Below are 21331 nucleotides of genomic sequence, written 5' to 3'. Positions count from 1 at the left end.
TGATTTAGTCATTATCCACATTTCTTTTATCATATTTAAACGATATATAAATGTATTGCCATATAAATCATTAACTACACTGAAAGAGTTCCTCTCTTCACTATATTGAATTAAATGTTACGAGGGTTGAAGTTATCCACTTCACACTAAACTATAAGACCTATTCAAATAATGACAATGGTAATGTCTGAGGCAAATTCATTAATCTCACTCATTAACCTTCAAATGAAACTTAAAAGGGATTCTTGGTTTGAAATAATCACAATCTTAAAGGTCATATCTATAAATTGGCCCAACATTTTAGCATACTAAAGGTTTTGAAAAGTAATTTCCCAAGTGGTTCTGGGTTTTGAATTTTTTTTTTGAGACATTCACGAGTGATGAACTACACAATTAAATGTCCCAGTGATAAAAAAAATCAAATCAATACAAATACAACTTTGAGGCTGGTAATATAATGCTTGTTGAAGTTACAGCATGAATAACCATTATTCTGATTGTCTAGCAGATTTGGGGCCAATACTGACGTGCTTTAATTTTTCGGATGCACTTGACACTTCATAAAAGCGAAGTCAAAATTTGCTTAAAAAAAAAGAGCTGCTTTAAAATTCTGGTGTCTGGATGATTAGGTTTGTAATTATTAGAAATACTCTCGAGAATTTAGAGCTGCACTGAAGCTTGGCGTGTAATTTATGGAGTATACAGAGAAGAACTATATCCACCTCGTTTAACATTCTATATATTCAAAATACACATCTGGATGTCACTGAATACAGGGAGAGAATATCAAAGAAAAGTGTGCATCATCACAGAAACAAAGTAAGCCTACGAACATTATAAAACTTACTGGTTTATATATTTACGAGTGACCCGCTTACCTGTCTCCCCACAACCTTAGCACCGCATTCTACCATGTCTAGTATGCCCTGGTAATCTTTTAACACTGTGCACCCTCAGTGACCGGTCAGATCCGGTCAGTGACCTCCTTCTCATTTTACCATCCAAAGTAAGCCTAGGAACATTAGCAATATACATCTAGAGCATTGTACTCTAGTTCTTCCTACTCGGCCTTTTACCCATCCAAAATCCATTTCTATGGCCGTCGTCAGAAACTTTTTGTAAATTTACAAATGCTGAAATAACCCGCTTGAAGAGTGTCAATATTTAAAGAAAATATCCTGTGAGTTAAATCATCCAGGTCGTTCTATAAAAGAGAAAATTACACAACTGAGGGATTTCCACGAGTGAATTTCCGAGAATCGATCGATCTATGTCATACGGAAATTTGCAAATACATTACTCCAGCATGCCATGTAGTCGATAAAATCTGGTTTTTGGAAAGTGTGTTAGTGTGTAATTGGTTGACAAAATGTGATAAATTCCTCATCTCATGTGCATCTCGGGCTACGCCTGAATGCACCTACATATGGATGTGAGGCAAGCCAATAAACTGTATGTCTAGAATGGTAAATCTATCAGATAAAACCCACAAGAGGTAATGTATCAGTAATTGTCTATGTCAAAAAGAAAAGTCTTCAGGGCAGTGGAAAAAGGTCCAACCTGGATGGGTGGAATAGGGTGGGGGTAGGGAATGGGGGTTGGAGGCACAAACTTTGAGGCACAGTGGATTTTGATCTGATCAGGCACACCACACAGGTGCCATAAAACTCAAATTCCAACAAAATATATTCTCTGTGCATCTGTATCACAAATTAATTTCATAGGGATCACTTTGATTGTTTTTCAACAAAAGGGCTTATTTTTACATGTTTTTCTTATTATTTAACAACAGGTTATGTTTCAATGGCAACTTTCTCTATTACTTGATAAAAGGGCACTGTTGAAGTTACTAAAAATAAAGAACACTTTTAATTACATATATGGAAAAAGGATGCTTTTTGTTTCTCACCGAAAAAGTGCAGTGACTTCTAATGTAGGAAAATATATAATTTGGGATATCCAAAAAAACTCACATTCTGAATCCTCCCTTATAACTTGGTTTAATAATTAACAGTTAAACTAAGCTTTAAAACAAATAGCCGAGGCTGCTTTGTATATATATTTATATACGTATATATATATATATTTACAAATATATAAATATACATAATATATTTGCAAAGAGTAAGGACTAATTTCTCTAATAAATATCTATTCCCAAATATATTTTGTACCTTCAAAGAGGTTCTAAAGTTATAAAGTGCATATTAAGGTTCCTCCATTACTAAATTTTATCTCATGTTTGATGTTTGGCAATCATGTAATAGACACATTCACCAAATCCTGTATTCATACTCTTTAATTCTCATCTAATCTAACAAGATAATCGAATCACGATTTACTCATTACTCACAAAAATGCAAGGATTTATATAAAAACTAATGCATTTTGAAACGCTTGTCAACAAAAAGGGAAAAAAAAAACTAGGTTAAGCAAAAATGAGAATAAAAGAAAGGTAGATGGGTAGGTGATGTATCAAATTTGAAAATTAGAATACAATTTTGGACAGGACCAATTAGTTCTCTTAAATGTATAAACACTAAAGAAAGGAAAAGAACTGGTATTGTTGTAAAATTCTCTTCAAAAGAGAGAGAGAGAGACAGAAAATTAACAGCACTTAACTATGAAGAAATTTGTGAAATAAGTAAATGTATTTTATCAATAACAGATGCCATGAGAGAACTTGAGATGATAAACTCAAGGCATAAGAGGTATGGTAGTGTTGAAGGGCCATTATAGTGGCAGAAAACAAAGTGTCACAAAACTTTCAGTGCAAATTTCTATGCCATTAAGATCAACCATATATACCCCCTATCAAGCCTGCATTACTCACAGAAATATAGATTATTAAATTTTTGACAGGTTTTTCTTAATGTGCCTGGCAACTGGTGGAGAAGGTGACATTACCATGGCAACCTTTAGCTGTAAACTTTCTGTCTCCTTCCTAGAGTGCAACAAATCATTCACAGAAGGAGGATTAGTTATTATTCTTACCGAAAAAGATTTTAGTTTTCATAACACATGTAATGCACAGTATATTTCATTTGCTTCATTAATCTAATTAATCAAATGTTTCTCAAAATACATCTCCTTTCGAGGATAAAATACTCACAAATTTGAAAGAAAAGGAAAACCTTTCAGGAACTCCTGTCATGATGAAGTAACAGATCACCCACCATGATCCATTTCTATTGTCATGACCAACTTATCAGTCAAAAATAGGTCATCTTCAAAAGATCTGGTTCTTAGAGGGGTGAGGGAGGTGTAGCAAAGAATACTTCAAGAATTGTGACCAAAGGTGACCATATTTGAATATCTAGCATATTTGGGGCCAATAAAGCATACCTTTAATGCATAAAAATCTCTTAGTATCCCATTAAATTTTGTATTGCATATTGGATAAAGTGACCTAATGATGACCTTTCTGTGTGTTAGACTACGTAGTCCAGCCACTTCATTTTGATAAACATCAAATGTTTGAATTGTCTTTGCCATAAAAAAAAAAACTGGACAGACAGCAAGTAACTTTTAGCAGTCTACAACATATCAAACTTTATGTTGTGCCTAAGGTTACCCTCTAGAAGACTGCTTATGTAATTTAGTGACTTTCCAATTTCCTGTTTGTCCATACTCCAAGGCTAAAAAACACCTTGGTAGGAAATTAACTCCCCAAAAGGTAATGATTCAAAATGCAATTTTTTGCCGTAAGCACTATATAGTTAGCAAGAAAATATTAGAATGGTAATACTAATGGTTGTGATGGTACTTAATATTAATCAACAAATATCACTTGCTCATCACTGCCTCAAAAGTTACTGTTATATGGAGGTTAGGTTGAGCAAATAGAAAGGGTAAGGGATGGTGGGGGGGTGGAGAGGGGGAGGATAATAACCATAGATACTGTAGGTCACTGACTAGCTATCAATTCAACACTGTATATATGATGTACGATATAAAACATCTTTATTTCTTCACAAAATGGGAACGCTGGTAGTGAGGAAAAGTGGGGGGGGGGAGGGGGGAGGTGAGAGAAACAGCAATGTGTGAGGCTAATATGTTCCCTCCATTATCACCCTTTCAATTCCGCCACTATAATCTTGATGTAACAAAACAAACTTGGGGCTGCAAGTTTTGGCACGTAAAACATCATTTTTACATGACATGCATTTCAATATTAAAGCATTGAAATTATCTGAAGGTGAAATAACTATTTGCAACTATCGTAATTAAATTATTTCTTTCAGTTGACAAAAGAATAAGACAGATGTTTTGTACTCAGAACTATCTTTGCATGATTTTGTTTACTATCAAAAAAAAAAAAAAAGTGAGGAGAAAATATATGTAATCTATAATGTCTACAGAGACTGGGACACTGAATTGCTTTAATATTTAACATACATGACATGTCCAATATAACTTTAATTTCTGTGTATCACGGGTGTGAAAACTTATCAATACGTGTGAAGTCTTTGAGCCAACGATCTCAACTGACCCATTCCATCATGACCTCTCAGTACATCTCACTGCACTCGGAGTTTTTTAAATGAACATTACTGTTGGCAATGCATGAGTCTGGAAGGGAAGTATGGATGTATGGATGGTGTATAGAGACCATACTATCTATGTGTGTGTAGGTATTATACGTATCTATGAGAGTATACAATCTATTCTATGCATTGGCTGATTCACCAAGGAATACAGCCAAGTTTTATTTCAGAACACAGATGTAAATTTGATGCATTTTATTTTTATTTTTGAAATGTTATCTCTGTCAAAAATTTTTGTGGTGTGAACAAAGTCGCAGTGTACGTCTGTCTCCGCGGATAAAGGTTAAACAAAAGTTAAAAGGTGAAATGTTGGACGTGCAGCTCGATGTGTTTACAAAATCATACATGCATAATAAAAAAACTGAACAATGTACTGCCATATGGAAACAATGAATTAGGGAGGTACTGTTACAAAGCAGAAAGCAATATGTCGACACATGTCACCTTCAAATAGTTTGTATTATATATAGTGGCTTAGTTTTTTAGTTTACATTTGGTCTCTACATCTGGTAACTTACTTAATTTGGGAGACAGAATTGTTCCAGTAATTAATACATTTAAAGCATGTATACTTAAGCATCTTTGGGGGGACTTTAAATGTTATCCTAATTGCACCATCCCCCACTCTCTTCCCCTCCCCCCTCTCTCTCTCCCTCCCTCTCTCTGTGCACACCTCTCCCCAGACATCAACCCAACTCACTGGATAATTTGTTCCATTTTAATATTTCTTATAGTATCGCTATAGCATTGCAATGACAACCGAGAAAATAGTTGAAAAGATGCATGCTTGTAACCAAAAAAAGGGATTAAAAGTAAATTAAAAGGGGAAAAAAGGGTAAGGGGGCACAGATCTTGGTTTAATATGGAAATAGTTTTTACACTACAACAGGTTTACTCTATAATTTTGTTATGAATATTAATAAAGAGGTAATTTACATATATGCATTATGGAGATGATCAATTAGGTTTTATGCTTGTTTGAAAATTCACCTAATCAGATCCGGGGTTTTTGCTCTGGCAAAAAAGTGTGAATCCTTGAGGGAGTTGCAATCAATCAACAAAATAATCATGCGGCCGTTTGTAGAGACAAGTGATAACGATGTATAAATTAAAACGCCATGACAGATTCGCCTAGCTGTCGCCTTCGTCTGGATGGGAGAAGTGAGAATAGTTATGCATCTATCTCTGAGGATATACATACAGGTCATTCTCATAAACAGATCAGAGTATTGTTAAACAAAAACAATAATAATCATCATCATCATGTACAAAGGGTATGAGAGATTGCATGTCCTCAAAATATCTGCATTTTCATATATTTGTGATATATAGTCATACCTTAAAAGTGTTCCAAAAATTGAATAAAAGAAAACAATGGTAAGAACTTGTAATTTGTGCCAGATAATATACTTATTATGTGGCCAAGGATGATCCAAGTTGTAGAGAGGTTCATACTTGACCCCTTTGTTAATCAGTGGAGTGAAGTGATTGTAATCTTGGTCATCAATTCTGGTTTAATACTTTTACTAAATTTCCACATTTTGTTTTTGGTGTGAGTATGAATAATACAGTTAATATTTGTACCCTGATCACTCATCAACTATTAAAAGGATTAAAGCTGAAAATCTGCTGCATCACAGCCTTATAGCATTTTGTATTCCTTTTTGTAAATTCTTTTCCTTTTTGGTTACATATATTTTGTTATTTTTGCATCTGGCAACGGCAAAGTGAGTAATGTTACGATTAGGACAGTTGAGCAGACGATACCAGATACCATCACTGTGACCAACTTCCTGGAGTAAGAGAAGCTAGGTATAGCTAGTCACAACAGGGCACATTCAACAAGCAAATATCTTGAGTTAGCGACAAGATATAAAAATGAGGTTTTTAACCTAATACTTTACTATTTACTCTGTCTGCAACCACAGGAATATGCCTTTAAATTATCTCTATCCATAATCACTCTCACACTTCCTGCATGCAGTGCCGATGGCTATCATTATTCACAACACCAACACAACGGAACATTATTATTCTGCTTCTTATTTTCTTCTCTTTTCTCTGTGACAGTTTTATCCAATAACTTATGAAATGAATGACATATTTTTCTGTGACCAGATATAATTTTTGGCATTAAATCTGTCAACTTATATTCTGGGGCTAATAATTAATATGTAGGTGAAGCACCACAGAGTTGAGAGAGAGAAAAAAAACATAATTACTTGATAATTTGGGTGATCATTCTCTCAGTCTCCTAACAAATAAATTGATTTTTCAGCTGTTTTTTCCAAGACTTTTGATTCTATCATCACCCTGAACATGAGGTGCAAGCCTGTGATTTCTATCAAGATGGTCACACATTAATTCAAAGTTAAATGGAAAATGGCAGAGCAGTGCCAAAGATTGCACCTTCACTTCTCATTCGATTATCTTCATTTCAAAACCTTTATCACACCAACCATAGACATAACTTACCAGCCAGTGCATATTCTCAGCAGTGTATGAGTGTGTGGTCCAAAAAGACATAACATATGTCCACTTTTAATGTTAATCCATTTTTATTCCAAATCTCACCAAAAAATTGTGTACATCTAAAAAGCAGTCCAGAAGTTCAGGCTATTTGCTGGGTAAATGCCAGAAGTTTTTTTTTTTTTTGCCAGTAGAAAAAAGAACAAGTAGAATGCAAGTCAGAATTTGATTTTAGCAAGTTTTGAGGCGTTGATATTTCATTTTTAGCAAGTGGCTAAAATTGTGAAACTGATCTAGGCCTAAGAAACAGATAAATTGAGACTTAAGATTTATTACAGAGACATGAATTTTGGTGATGATCGAAGGAAGTATTCATTTGAATGTACAGTATCCCCTAGCTATACAGGTAGGTCCTCTGATTGTACTGCACGGAACTGGAATATTTGTACAGTGCAGAGATGGTCACATATGCCATCATATATTGTAGTTGTGAAAATAAGCAAGTAGTACATGAAAGACTTGGTAAACGCAGTGAATTTTGTTATTTTGAGGGAGACATTAATGGCAAGGGGTATGTAGAAATTATTCGCGATATACTTACACATCGTTTTTCCAAATACTGAAGAAGAGAAAAATAACAATGTTGAAGAGCTTGTAAATGTCTCCTTTTTTTCTGCTTGCCAGTAATTCTTCTTCTTTGTTATAAGTATGGTAACATCTTTTTGTATTTCATAAAGGGCTAGTTTCATGGGGTAAACACTAATACACAAAATGGGCTCATTTTCTCAAATTTCTCACTTGTAAAGTTAAACATCAAAAAGGCAACAGCTTTTTATTTTTACATCTTATGGAAGGTGACATATTCATTTTCACAGACTGAATACAGTATAAACTGCAACTTGAATTCCAGACCGCTCGTAATGTTACTGGAGCTTTGCTCAATTAATTTGCTTTATCGTTAATGTTAATCCATTGTTTTATCACTTCTAGTAAATTCAACCACAACATGTTCTTGTAACGTCATATAAACAACAGCGCCTCCCTGGTTGACATTCAACACTACCTTGATGAATCTAAACTGTTTTTTAATAATGGTCATGTCTCAAATATTAAAATTGGTATGGAAGTAAAACCTTGACCATTAATTAGCAGTGTTTCTTAATCGTCTAACACGTATCAGGATTAAGTTTGTGCATAAAGGTCATCCTCTCAAGAGATATTCAAGTGACAAACACTTCATCTTTCTTAGAATTTTCTTGTAATCCAAAAATGGGAAAATATAATGTGTCTCTTGTCACTTGGTAATTAGTGTCAAAGACAAGTCTAAGCTTGGCCTTTAGCAAATGTCAAGAAATGCCTTCTTTTCTTTCATTTTGTTTCTATCTTGGGTGTTTTTATCTTTCTTTAATTCCTGACTTGTTTTTGCTAAATGTTTTTGCTAAAAGCTAAATGTCACTTCAGAAGAAAGGATCTTTATATTTCAAAAATGTCCAATTTTACTGCAAATCAAATTTGATGCCATGCATTCAAATTCTCGTTACCGAGAAAATTATCAAGATAATCAGTTTTTTTGGGGGCTCTCACATGAACTGTTTGTCAAGGTGGCTGGAGGCTCTGCATATTCTGTATATCAAAAGGTCACCGATTCCAACAGGCAGTATTTATATCTCTAAAGACAATTTTGAATATTCAAAAAAGTCTGAGCTGAATCACATGGACATCCGACTTAAACTTGACAAAACTGAATTATTGTCTCTCTTATAGAAAAGTCCAGTGGAGAATTCCTTTTTTTCTTCTTCTAATGGAGAGTCTTCTTTCAGATTTTTTTTGGGGGGGATGGAGGGGGGGAGGAGAAGGGACAGGTGTATGTGGGAGGATTCATACATAGATTTCCCAGGCAATTTGTAGCAAATTTGCTAATATGCAGGGTTTATGGTATTAACACATCCATGTTTTACACAGAAGTTGCTTGGCAAAGCAATAGTGCTTTACAAGTTACAGGCAATTCTTAATGTTTATAAACTAAAGTAACTTGCATGTAAATTGTTAATGTATTCAAATTGCTGGGAGCACTTAGGGAGAAATGTTACAGATGCATACAATATGAGCATGCCACTTCTTGAAACAAAATAACCACTTGTGCTCTTGTACAACATCATAATGAGTATTAATCAACATACTTCTTCTCTAAAACCCTATTAGCAGCCCCATCTGGATGCACTATATCAATTTAAAGCATTAAATTTGGCAGAAATAAATATAAAGGAGTTAATTTTCCATTCCAAATTGGAGATTATTAGAAGTCATAAAATTGTACTTTTCTTACAAATTTATGGCTTCAATCTAATCATCTTCCGGAAATTCAATTTGAATTTTTTCCCCGGTTCGATACAAAGCCTACATTTGTAACTTTTACTGCATATTATGGATTCTACAAAAAGGTAAAAGAAGCTGAAAACAGGGTTCCCGTTGGTTAGGTCTACTGGGAATGTGAATATTTGATGATCGATTGTCTGTATATTAACATTTATCATTACTTCTGGGTGTGAATATCATAAAGATTTTAACTGGATTTCTGAAAGGAATAAATTTGTTGGAAAGATGCAACCAAGCGTGTGGAATTAAATGAAAATGAAGAATTTACAACAACCAGATGACTCTAAAAAGTTTAACCTAGAAAGTACGAAGGAAGCATGATACTGCTATTTAGAGAAGATACATGTAGTTAATTTCAGAAGACATATAGCTATAATCAAACAAGTGAACTATAGGGTGTCATGTATATATGAGAGCTGTTTAATTAGGCTATAAGATAACATACTCAGCTGTAAGGAAATTAAGCATAATGTATATAATATCATGCTTGAATTCACACAATTTGTTTGAAAGAAGAATAACAATTTTGTGAAATATAGCCACGCATCCTGAAATTTGATGTGACTACTTTAGTATGACTAAGTTAAAATGTTAGGATAAATGTAAGGGTATATATGTGTGCATTAGGACTCGTTAATCGGGTCTACACAGTAAACAGTTACGTTCACAGTTCCAGACACTGTCGTAATATTTGCAACTTGATATAATAACAGTTTAACTGTCTTGTTGTCAACACATTTTGCATGTATACTTGAACAAATTAAAACAGAACAGTAAAATTATGTCGTTCCCAGACCTTCAAATTAAAAGAAGAGAAAGAACAAAAAAATCCAGGTCAAGGGTCAGAGGAGGAATTTTTCTCTAGATGTTTTTGGTGCATGTGAGGGGGTGGGAAGGGGTTGGGATAACATGTCATGGCCCTCTTGTGTTATTCTGTCTTTTTCATTATATATTCATCATTATTAATTATAGATTCCATAGGATATTGTAATGCATTATCTTTTCTCTTTTCCCTGGCTTGACTCACTCACATTAATCCTAATCAATGCTATAATTGTATGCTATGCCATAGATCGCACATGTACTCTCTTGTATCATATCTAACCGCTATTATTTCACAATTAAGGATTCATTTCCACTTGGACTGCCTCATTAATACTGTAAACAAACGTTGCCTATACCGCCTTGGTGTTTTGTACGGTACCAAGCACGCTATATAAATTAGAGCCAAACTAACTGGACGGAGAAAAACCTCTAGGGCTCTGCGTCCCCGGTTCATAATCACAGATATGAAATTCGAGTCCAAACGTAATTCCACTTCGATGACTATCTCTGGAGAGAATCGAGAGACCTCAAAACTAATAACGACCAGACCCAATTACCAGTGCATAGACCCGTGGCAGTCGAGGTTCTGTGAATCTTTGGCGTGTGGCTGATATGGTGTACGCACAGACACGTTATCGATGATAACCCTGGTAATTCCCTTTAAACTATTTCAATTAAAGACGAGGAAGACGAAAACACATCTGTAGGATGTTGAACTCTTCCGAGAAAAGGCTTATCCCTCGGTGCAACAAGGTCAGATGGCCACCTAATCACCCCCCCCCCCAGCAGAATAATGACGATAACAGTCATAGGACGATATCTGTTTATGTGTGTACATTCAACTACAAAGCTGATATATAAACTTAAGGATTATTAGCTTGCCAGGGGAAATTAGGGGAAAATATGGAAACTTTGGAAGAAAAAACAAATTTTTGTCTTCAAGTATTAATGTCAATTTACAGAATGTGTCATGAGAGAGGCTTGTGAAATGTTTTAAATTTTTGCTATTAATCTTAATCCTTATTTCGAGCTACAAATTCAAGCAATATCCTACCCTAAATACGAATAAATATAAATTTTGGTTATTTTAGACATAATTATGAAAATGCAAGTTGTTCTTATTTTTATTGATTCGCTAAATTCATATTAAAACAGAAATACTGGACAGTTTGAAGTCAAAGAATAACAAATTAAGTTGTTCTTTTACTTTGAAATATTAAGTTCAGGTAATTTTTATCCCATATGAATACATACAGGATGCAGAAAATGGGTTTAAATGCAAGAAATAAATAAATGCCCATGATGAAAGAAATTGAACATTAAAAACTTAAATATCAAAGTCACTACCTTATTTATCAAATAATTAATTTTTCAGATAACCAAAAGGAATGAAAGAAAGAGAGAAAACAAGAAACACTTTCCATCAGGAAAATTAAGACTCCCAATTTCTGTACAGATATATATATCCTATATATGTATATATCCTATATTTATTATATATATATATATATAGGATATATACATATATAGGATATATATATAAATATATATATAGATATGCTAATCATACTATATACACGCACACACACACGCAATGAGATTAAACATTAATCAGATAAATGATAGATATTAAATTCTCCCATTGGAAGTATTTTTTACTTTACTCCATTGCCACCAAAAAAATTATAATGAATGATTCTGATGCAAATAGAACCTAATTTGTTACCCGACATATCTGGTTAATGATTAATAATATGGAAGTTTTATGGTTAGCTTCAATTCATCGTGTTTCCCTGCACTTTGTTATTGATGAATATGTCATAATAATAAATCTCCTCTTAACGACATAAAATTGAAGCATATCCTGTTGAGTTTTATGCTTAAAATTCATTCTAATTCCATCTTCACAATATTAACTATGTCACTTAGACTTGATGAAACAGGCACTTACACAAAAGCTCACTGTAATTTCACAAATTCAAACTAGATGAATGACACACTTACTGTATTTCTTGTATAACATGTGTATGTTGTATGTATATATGTGTTAGACCATCATAGAAAAATCGCAACCCGTATCTAGATTTATATAAAAGAAAATAATAACTAACCAACACAACAATGTCATGATCATGCAACATTTTGTAGTTTTAATGAGGGAGGGGATGAATGGAGAAGGTGCATGGGCTAAAGAACACTGTTTTAATACCCAACCTGAATGTTAATGTTAAATAAAGAAACTAATAGGCCTGGAATTCCTTGACGAATTCTAATATAAAGCCAAATGTTCCTTTCTGACTGACTTTTTTTACATTTTTGGCTCATTTTGGATGTCTATACCATTTGGAAAACAATATGATCGTATCTGTGCACTAATAGGGATCAATTCACCCTCAGCTTACAGATTATTATTCCCTTTCTCAAGCCTTTTAGCTACTTTTATGTGCTGGGCAGGGTAAAAAGGGGGGGCGGGAGGGGGGAGAGGTGGCCAGGGAAAGCGAAAGGGCAGAGAGTGTCAGGTATGCACGTCCCAGGCGCTTTACAGACTTCTGTACTATACATCCAAAGAATCAATCAATTATTCAATCCTGATTCCAATCGAATTCTAATTTAAAATTAAATATCTGAAGATGGTAACTATAGTCTGGCAACTGAAAGAACATTTACACGTGCACAGCCCGTGAAAATATGTACGAAACGTTGAATCTGTACCATTACGGCAGGCAGCTGTACATGCATTACTCTCTATATATACAGTAGTTGCATGCACTGGTTGCATGGAGTGGTTTGTGTGCATGGGTGGATGCACATAGATCACAGGCTTAGCCAATTATTTTAATTTGATGGCAAACTGTTATGAACATCCAATCCATCGTCTATTGGATATTAGGATTTAATGTGTGTGTGTGTGACACTGAAGACTTAATATTTAATGGGCTGACTTAATTGCTTTAATTAATGAATAATATGACTCTATAATTGACTCACCCTCCCCACCAGATTTATATCAAATACTATAGGTCATAATTTTTCCATACGATGTGCTATACTAGATATGCAATTATCTCTCTTCACGTTGGCAAAAATGTGTGACAATCAATTGGTTAGTGGTTCATCATCTGAGTCAATGTCCAAAATTAGGTAAATTATATGAAGTATTTCAAATGAATACGACAAGGCCTCCCCCCCCCCATCTAACCCCTACAAAGAAGAATAATGCAGACAATTATATGTCCTTTAGTTAATTTTTACAGTATTACTGAAATATCATGTTTGCCCCAGCCATGATCATAGAAGGAATTTGCCCTGTTGGTACGTGACATACTACAGTGGCTTGAAGCTAGCATCCAACTGCTGCAAGGACAAACTTTTTATATTAAAGTACATGTAAATGGGAACTACAGAAATGTTATTCAGTTAATCGCCCTTCTCTCAGTAATAAATGTCAAAGATTTCAAAGAATTTCAAAACTATTAACTTTCTTTTTCTGAATTATTTACAGATCTCTATCTCACATCTTCCTCAGCTTTTTACCAGTCTAACTGTCCACCCTATAATGCAATTGACCTGTGTAGACATGTTGAGCAGGGGACATGGGAAGTATACAAATGAAAACTGACACAACAGAACATGCGACTGTCCTCCCTAACGAATTACAGATTATACCTTTTGCAAAATAATTCTAGATTTACATCAGCATTTTTGATCCAATTTCTCTTTTGTGCAAGTGCCCACATATGAAGTCCCATCGACTCAAAGCAATCTTACCTAACTTCTCTTATCTTCAAACAAATTCATCACGGGAGAATATTTGACCTAACATTTTGCCCCTGCAGATTTCTTTTGACAGAAAAGAAGGGATGCATTTTGCTGACTGGTTTTCCATTTCAAAATATTCTTCAAAAATTCATTTTACAACAGCTGTAATGGAAGTAAAACCCTGACCAAAGCATGCATCATTGCATGAGTAAGACTAAAGAGGCAGTACAGCCAACTAAGGCCAAACCAAGCATCATCCATCAAATGTTAGACTGGTAGGGGAAAGAAAAGGTCAAGAAATAGTAGTCTTTATGAGACTGAGTCTCTTCACGAATGAATGCATGGATGAGTTTTGTTGCATGCTCTGGTAAAGACTATAGATATGAGTACAATAGTAGTAGTAAGTATATACCAGATATATAGCAGGAACAGAATTCTGCGGGCAAAGTTTTAGTGATGAAGTTTTAGTTATGACGGAAAGGCTCTCGGTGGAGGGATGAAAAATGAATTGACAATCACCAGGAAAGAACAACGGTGCATGATTTAATGCGATGATACTTTTATGCTCTCAGAAATTGACAATACAGATCTGGAGAATTTCAGCGTTATAATTACATGTTTCTTTTTGTCATGTTATTGATATAAGCAACTTTAGTACCATAGTAATCGAACCACAAGTTACCTCTAGTATTGTGAGTGTTAGTGAGCTAAACTCTGATACTTGAACTAGCACTGTATGAGTAACCTCTAGAATTTAAAAGTGAGTAATCTCTAGTATTTGATTTGTAAATTACCTCAAGTAGTATTTAAATGTGAGTTACCTATAGAACTTAAAATGTTAGTTACCTCAAGTGCTTGAACAATGAGTAATATCTGGTACTAGAACTTAAACATTGCCGGTACTTGAGATGTGAGTTACCTCAAAGTATCTGAATTGTAAGTTACCTCTAGGCCATAAATTGTGAGTTCCCCTCTATAACTTGAAATATGAGTAACCTACAGTACTTAAACTATATGGGAACAAAGATCCAGACACTCATGGGGTGATAGGTCTTTTGAGGTTGCTGCCCCTCGTCTTTGGAATGCACTACCACTTAAACTGAAGTCGTGCACCAGCATTTTGACTTTCAACGAACTCCTTAAAACTCATCTCATGCGTGAAGCTTTCAGTGATTTAGATTTAATTTAATTTTTTGTGTTCTTTTACGATACCTTTTGTATTCTCTATATATTGTGCCTTGAGCACCCCGCAGGGCGGATATGAGCGCATTATAAATCGCTATTATTATTATTTTAATTACCACTGTACTCAAAATTGTGTTCTTGTTACTAAAAAGTTACTTGTAGTACTTGAACTATGAGTAATTGTTAGTACTTCATCATCACCACCTATCATCATCACCACCTATCATCATCACCACCTACGTGTGTTCAAAGAGCTTGTAATTAATGTTTTGTCTGTCGTCATGGCATACATATATTGGCAGTGAATTTGCATATATCCACAAGTTTATCTGATAATCATAGTGATGTTTTTCCTCAGCCTTCCAAACCGCATGCTAAATGTAAATTCAGCGATTGAATGGCAAACTTCAAGAGTTTAGGCCAGCTATTGATCGATGTATTATTCTACACAAACTGTAGATGGAAAGAATAATTGTCAAGAACTGACAACTGTACATATGCTAATAGGATCATGTGTGCCAATTAATGCATGGCGGGGTTATTATCACAACAAGGTGATGACAAACGTTGACGTGACAAAGACTTTGATGCAGAGTGTGCGGTATTAAACAGCTTGTCTTATCTTGTCTTGTCTATCCCAAGACATGTGAAAAAGTGCACACAAAAAAAAAACAAGTTGCTTGAGATTTTATTAAGTTAACTAGCATTTGGGGAACTGAATACAGGTGAACTCGAATTGAATTGTACTCAATTGAAATTTGGAATAATTTTTGAAAGGAAATGATAGATAGTTTGGTACTCAGTGGCGTAGGAAGGTTCTTTTGAGTGGGGGGGGGGGGCTGAAGACTGATGGCCGGCCTGGGGAGGGGTCTAAGGGGAGGGGGTGTCCCCCTCCCCTTTGGAATTTTTTTGCATTTCCAGGTGGCCTCAGATGCAATTTGGTGCAATATAGCACACTTCAACCCACCCACTCCATTTTGTATATAATTTTGCATTTTCACCTGGCCTTAGATGCAATTTGGTGCTCCATATGAGATTTTTTTCTCATTTGGAAATGAAAAAGGGGTTTTCTGACTTGCGAAGCGCGGAATGATACTTTCGCCCCTCCATATTTTTCACTGGGGGGCTGGCACCCCCCCAGCCCCCCGGTTCCTACGCCCTTGTTGGTACTACATTATCGTAGCCACTGATAGAGTGTAATACTATAATTAACCACAGGGCTTTAGTACAGAGGAAGGAAGGAAGGAAAAAAGATGACGATGCCGTTTTCACAATTTCAAGAGATTGGACAATTTGCCATGTAAGTTAATCCAGCAATCCTTTCGATAATTTGCAATAAAATCTCAAATGTTTCATTTGGCAACATTTAATTTGTCTGAACCTGGTTGAAAATCTCTCCCTCTACTGGCCACTGAATGATGGGAAATACAGAGAGGGAGCTGGGGTGAGAATTTGAAAACTTTGCAAACTAAATATTGCACAAATTATTTTTCCCTGCTATGTTCCTCCAATTCAGGTCGAATCCCAAACTACGACAGGAATTGAAAAATGTCTGTTTGTTATAATATAGGTTACGACAGTACATCAAATACAGCCCAGCAAGAAGAGTATTAAAAAAGAAAGCGAAAGAAAACACCAAAATCAGGTGAAAACATCTTGGCGTTTGATAAATACACATTATTGTTGACATCGTCCAAATAAACCAGCAACACTTAATTGATGTTATGCATTGTGAGAGACTTTTTTCGGTTTGCCCGAGCTAAACAAAAGACACTTCCAAAAATGGAATCTTGATCAGCTCTGGATGTTGAGTCGTGACGTGGCATGAAATATGAGATGGTCACATCTAGAGATTTAGGGCATCAATTGAATTTCAGGATCCAGGCAGTCATTTTGAGGAAAACCTAAATATATGAAAGCAATGGTTCTTGTAAATAAGAAGCATTTAAAAGCTACATATATATACATAAGCTTTGCACTGTTCTGGATTTTCCAACTCAGTACAATTTCAATTATATATAGATATGTATATATATATGTATCTATATATATGAAAATCGAATTATCTACCGTAAATTGAGTCTCACCAAGAATTTAATCACATCAACCTGATATCATATATCCCAGACCAAGGGGATTAAAATGATTTTGAATCAGCTGTTTCAAAGCATTTGAAATGAAGATTAAAGTATTTGGACTGGCTAGGTTCAGAAAAGAAGAAAAAAGGTAGCACCAAAGCAAGTTCACAGCAATGTAAAAGTAGGAGATGGGAGGGGGAGGGGGGGCTAGGAGGCAACAAGGAGGGGAGAAAAGGAACTTCAAAATGGGGAAATGAACTGTCTTTGACACTTGCATACATCAATGGAACTAATTTGTTTTTTCTCTCTGTGCATGCACAAGGTGGCAATTAAAGGACTTTCTTGGGGGAGGGGAAAGGCATGGGTACGGAGGACAAGAGAGGCGATATCTGAACTTCCTAAAATAGTGACCAATTTTTCAACCTAGAAATGTCCTTGACCTATTCTGATCCAGCATGGCATATATGAAGGTGAAAACGCTTCATATTCACTCGATTCTACAAATGGGTCTAAAACCACTTAGGAAAAATCATCCAGAATTCAACAGGAAATGCAAAGGGTGTATAAACATCACATTCTTCACTTTCCTGGCGAAGGAAAATTACCTTTTGTCTCTCTTTGCGAGCGATGTATATTTTCATAAAAAAGTTATTACCATCATACAAAAGAGGAAGACATTGGAAATCATTTTTTTTTAGTCCGCTACCTGATGTGTTTTATGATTTGAAGTGTTGAAATAAAATGTACTCCAAACAACGAGGAGCTAAAAGCCATGGGAGAGGATGCAAAATAATGGTGAATGAAAGTCAGTAAATGTCAGCATTTTGTCATCTCAGTCGATGCATGAAGCGAGGGAGAGAGAGAGAGAGAGACAGAGTAATTCAGCCGATTTCCTCCTGGTTTGGATTTTCAGAGGATACAGTCAGTCTTTTATAGTGTTCTAATTTCTTCATCGAAAAAGTAGCAATTTTCATTCATTATGTCAACACAACCTTGTGATATCATGTTCCACCAAATACATGGTTTCTGAACAAATAGTTTTCTATGTCTAGTAAAATTACACTGTGAATACTGAAATTAGTGCATGAAATACCTTTGTATTAGTGAAATCATCGTATCTGTTGTTCGCAATGCTATAGCTACAGTACTTGATCATGTCCGTTTCAAAGACCAAAGAATATTTCTCTAACAATAATAAATTATTATACCAGACAAGTTCATTATAACGCATCGTTATCCTCGTGGTAAAAAAAAATTCTTTCATTCATAACCATTAATCAACAAGATAAAATGGAATATGCTAAAAATTATGGACAAAACTGGTCACCAATGTTCAGAATGTCAAATGTCAGTAAAACAAATTATATCAGTCAAACTTTTCATTGACAGAGAAATAATTTGGGAGGAGTGGAGATCAGCAGGGAAATAATATATACTGGATTGTAACAATTTTAAACAATTTTGAGAATGAAGCTGTAATTTGGAAGCATTAACAATATAAATAGGCCTACCGATGACCATTAATAGATATGAAATGATGAGTTCTTTTAGTGTTATAACATTTAGTTGCAAAATATTTGTATAATATTTACACACAGATCATCTACTGCTTATCACTTTGTGCACTTCTGTGCCACTGTATAGCAAGCTGGTATATTGTGGTGTGTGCTACTTCAGCAGATCTGTCGTGTTTTATACACTTTTAAGCTGCACTGTTTCCAAGCTAACTTTTAATTTCCCTAAAGTGTAAACCTATACGTATTTAAGGCCAGGATTTCAGTCTCATAATCAACTTTAACTATCGGCATCAACAATTTCTTGTTTCCAACATTTGCTGGTATTATTGTATTTATGGTAATGATGCAGTGTGTAACCATGGTAATGTGCACTTTACAGATTACAAATCCATATTTGCTTTGAATCATAAACCCATGCAATACAAACAACCCAAGATGAATTTTTACCTTTTAATTGTTTCTTTGGCGCCTCTAAGTTACATGTACCATGAACTCTTCTTTCCGTGAACAAATGAAGATGATACCAAATGAAACTATTAGAAAATTAATTAAACTTCAAACTTCTAAGTACACCGGATGAGCATCACTTTAATGAAAATTGGAAGAATAACATCCATACACATCCATGTCTTTGTTGTGCTAAACTTGAATTACTTCACAATTCAACAATGAAAACAACATTGCTCTAACTTTAAAACATGCATAATTAAACGCGGCACCTAATGTTGTGTCAGGTCTCTTTTGTTAAAAGAAGAAGACATTTTTTGCTTTTATATTTGAACTAATTGTAGGTATGTTGATAGATAGGTAGATAAGTTAGATCTAGGTAGATAAGTTAAATGTAGGTAGATCAGTTAGTAGGTTAGCTAAGTGGGTATATAGATAGGTAAACAGGTAGATAGATAGGTAATTAGAAAGGTAAGGTACATAAATAGATAGGAAAGTAGATAGTGGTAGATAAGTTAAGGTAGGTAGATAAGTTGGCAGGTTAGCTAAGTGGGTATATAGAATGGTATTTAGGTAAGTATGTAGATTAAATAGGTAGGTAGATAAGTAGATATAGCTAGATAATTTAATGTAGAGTAGGTTAGCTAAGTGGGTAAATAGATAGGTAAACAGGTTATTAGGTAAGTGATAGATAGATAGGTAAGTAGATAGGTAGGTAGATAAGTAGATATATGTAAAGTAGGTAGACATGTAGGTAGGTAGGTTTTAAAGTAGATAGAAGTAAGTAAGCTAGTTAGGAAGGGAAGTGGGTAAAGACATAAGTAGATAAGTAGATAGGTATATGTAGAGGTTAGGTAGGAAGGTAGATATTTAAATAGCTATGTTAGATTCATGTAGATAATTGTAGATAGGTAAGTAGTTGATATGTAACTAGATATGTAAGATTATGTATGTAGGTAATTTTAGATAGTTATGTCGTAGATTTGTAAATGTTAGATTATGTATGTAGGTAATTGTCGATAGGTAGGTAGATAGATATATATGTAAAAAGATATGTTAGATTACGTATGTAGGTAAATTAGTCAATATTAAAAGCAACACTCTAAGTTTACTTTTTCTATGCTTCTTTTCTTGCAGTTGATCAATACAAAATATCCAGCCAGTGTCTCAACACTTCTGTTAAAAACTCAATTTTGAGCAATATACGGATGTACCCATAGGCTAGTATTCTGCCTTTTTTTCCTTCTTTAACATATGTGTACATATGCATATTTTAATACAGTTTGCTTATTAACGCTGTGAGATGTACATATCACTTGACTTCACCTTCCATATCAAATTGTACTTCTCTGGTGGTCAATTAAAGTTTCCCCTCCTCCGTTAAATCCTGTTTGGAATTTTAAACAAGCACAATGAGCAGTTGCAAATATCGTAATAGCCTGCCAGCAAAATCTGGGGCGATTTTTAATAGCATTTTAAGAATCGAGTGGTAAGAAAATTTGCATACAGTATGTAATCTACACTAATTCTGTTCAGAGAAAATGCAAAATGTGATAGAATCCAATCATTTTAGTAACTTCTGGAGGCTGCATGATTTTATTTTTATGTATATATATATATATAGATAGAGATAGATAGATAGATAGCCTGAGGACCATTGTATGCACACTGAGGTTTTGCAAATTTAGTTTGGCAATCAGTCTGTATGCTTGCAATAACTCAATTCATCAGCCACTATGATGGTAAACAACCAGTGCTCTCATTACTATAGAGTTCATCCTCCCCATCCCCCCCCACCACTTCCCCCTCCCTGCCTTGCCCTTGGTTTAATTGAGACATATCAGCTGTTCTCTCACATCAAACACTCTTAGTATTAACTAGGGACAAATTACTCTGTCATGTTGTATCAAATTTAAGGTTTTGTGTTCAAACTGAAAAGATGAAATCAAATAATGACCTCATATAGGCCTAAACAAATCTTGAGATGGATGATGGAGAGTACTGAGTGGGGGAGAGTGGACTGCAGGGTTAAGGAAGAGTACTCGCAGAATTGTGGGGACATTTCCCACTAATTGATGTCCAAGGTGTCACTGTGTACTGTACATACGATAATACAGGTCTCTTTTAA

At 34.8% G+C, this 21331-nt stretch overlaps 1 protein-coding gene across 2 annotated transcripts in view; it reads right to left on the bottom strand.

The window, feature by feature from the left end:
• LOC139967570 (uncharacterized) overlaps positions 1–21331 on the bottom strand; it is a 142104-nt gene that overhangs the window by 65956 nt on the left and 54817 nt on the right. The window contains exon 2 of one of the 2 annotated variants that reach the window (XM_071971515.1): positions 2163–7635. The exons of the other annotated variant lie outside the window; for it this stretch is intronic. Within the exon in view, the coding sequence (XP_071827616.1) occupies positions 7415–7635 (221 nt within the window). The 3' untranslated portion in view covers positions 2163–7414. Of the gene's footprint in view, positions 1–2162; positions 7636–21331 lie in introns of those variants that run through there. 2 annotated transcript variants of the gene reach the window in all.

The sequence above is a fragment of the Apostichopus japonicus genome, chromosome 5 (assembly GCF_037975245.1).
Source record: "Apostichopus japonicus isolate 1M-3 chromosome 5, ASM3797524v1, whole genome shotgun sequence".
Taxonomy (NCBI): Eukaryota; Metazoa; Echinodermata; class Holothuroidea; order Aspidochirotida; family Stichopodidae; genus Apostichopus; species Apostichopus japonicus.
This window is presented reverse-complemented; position numbering and strand designations above follow the sequence as displayed.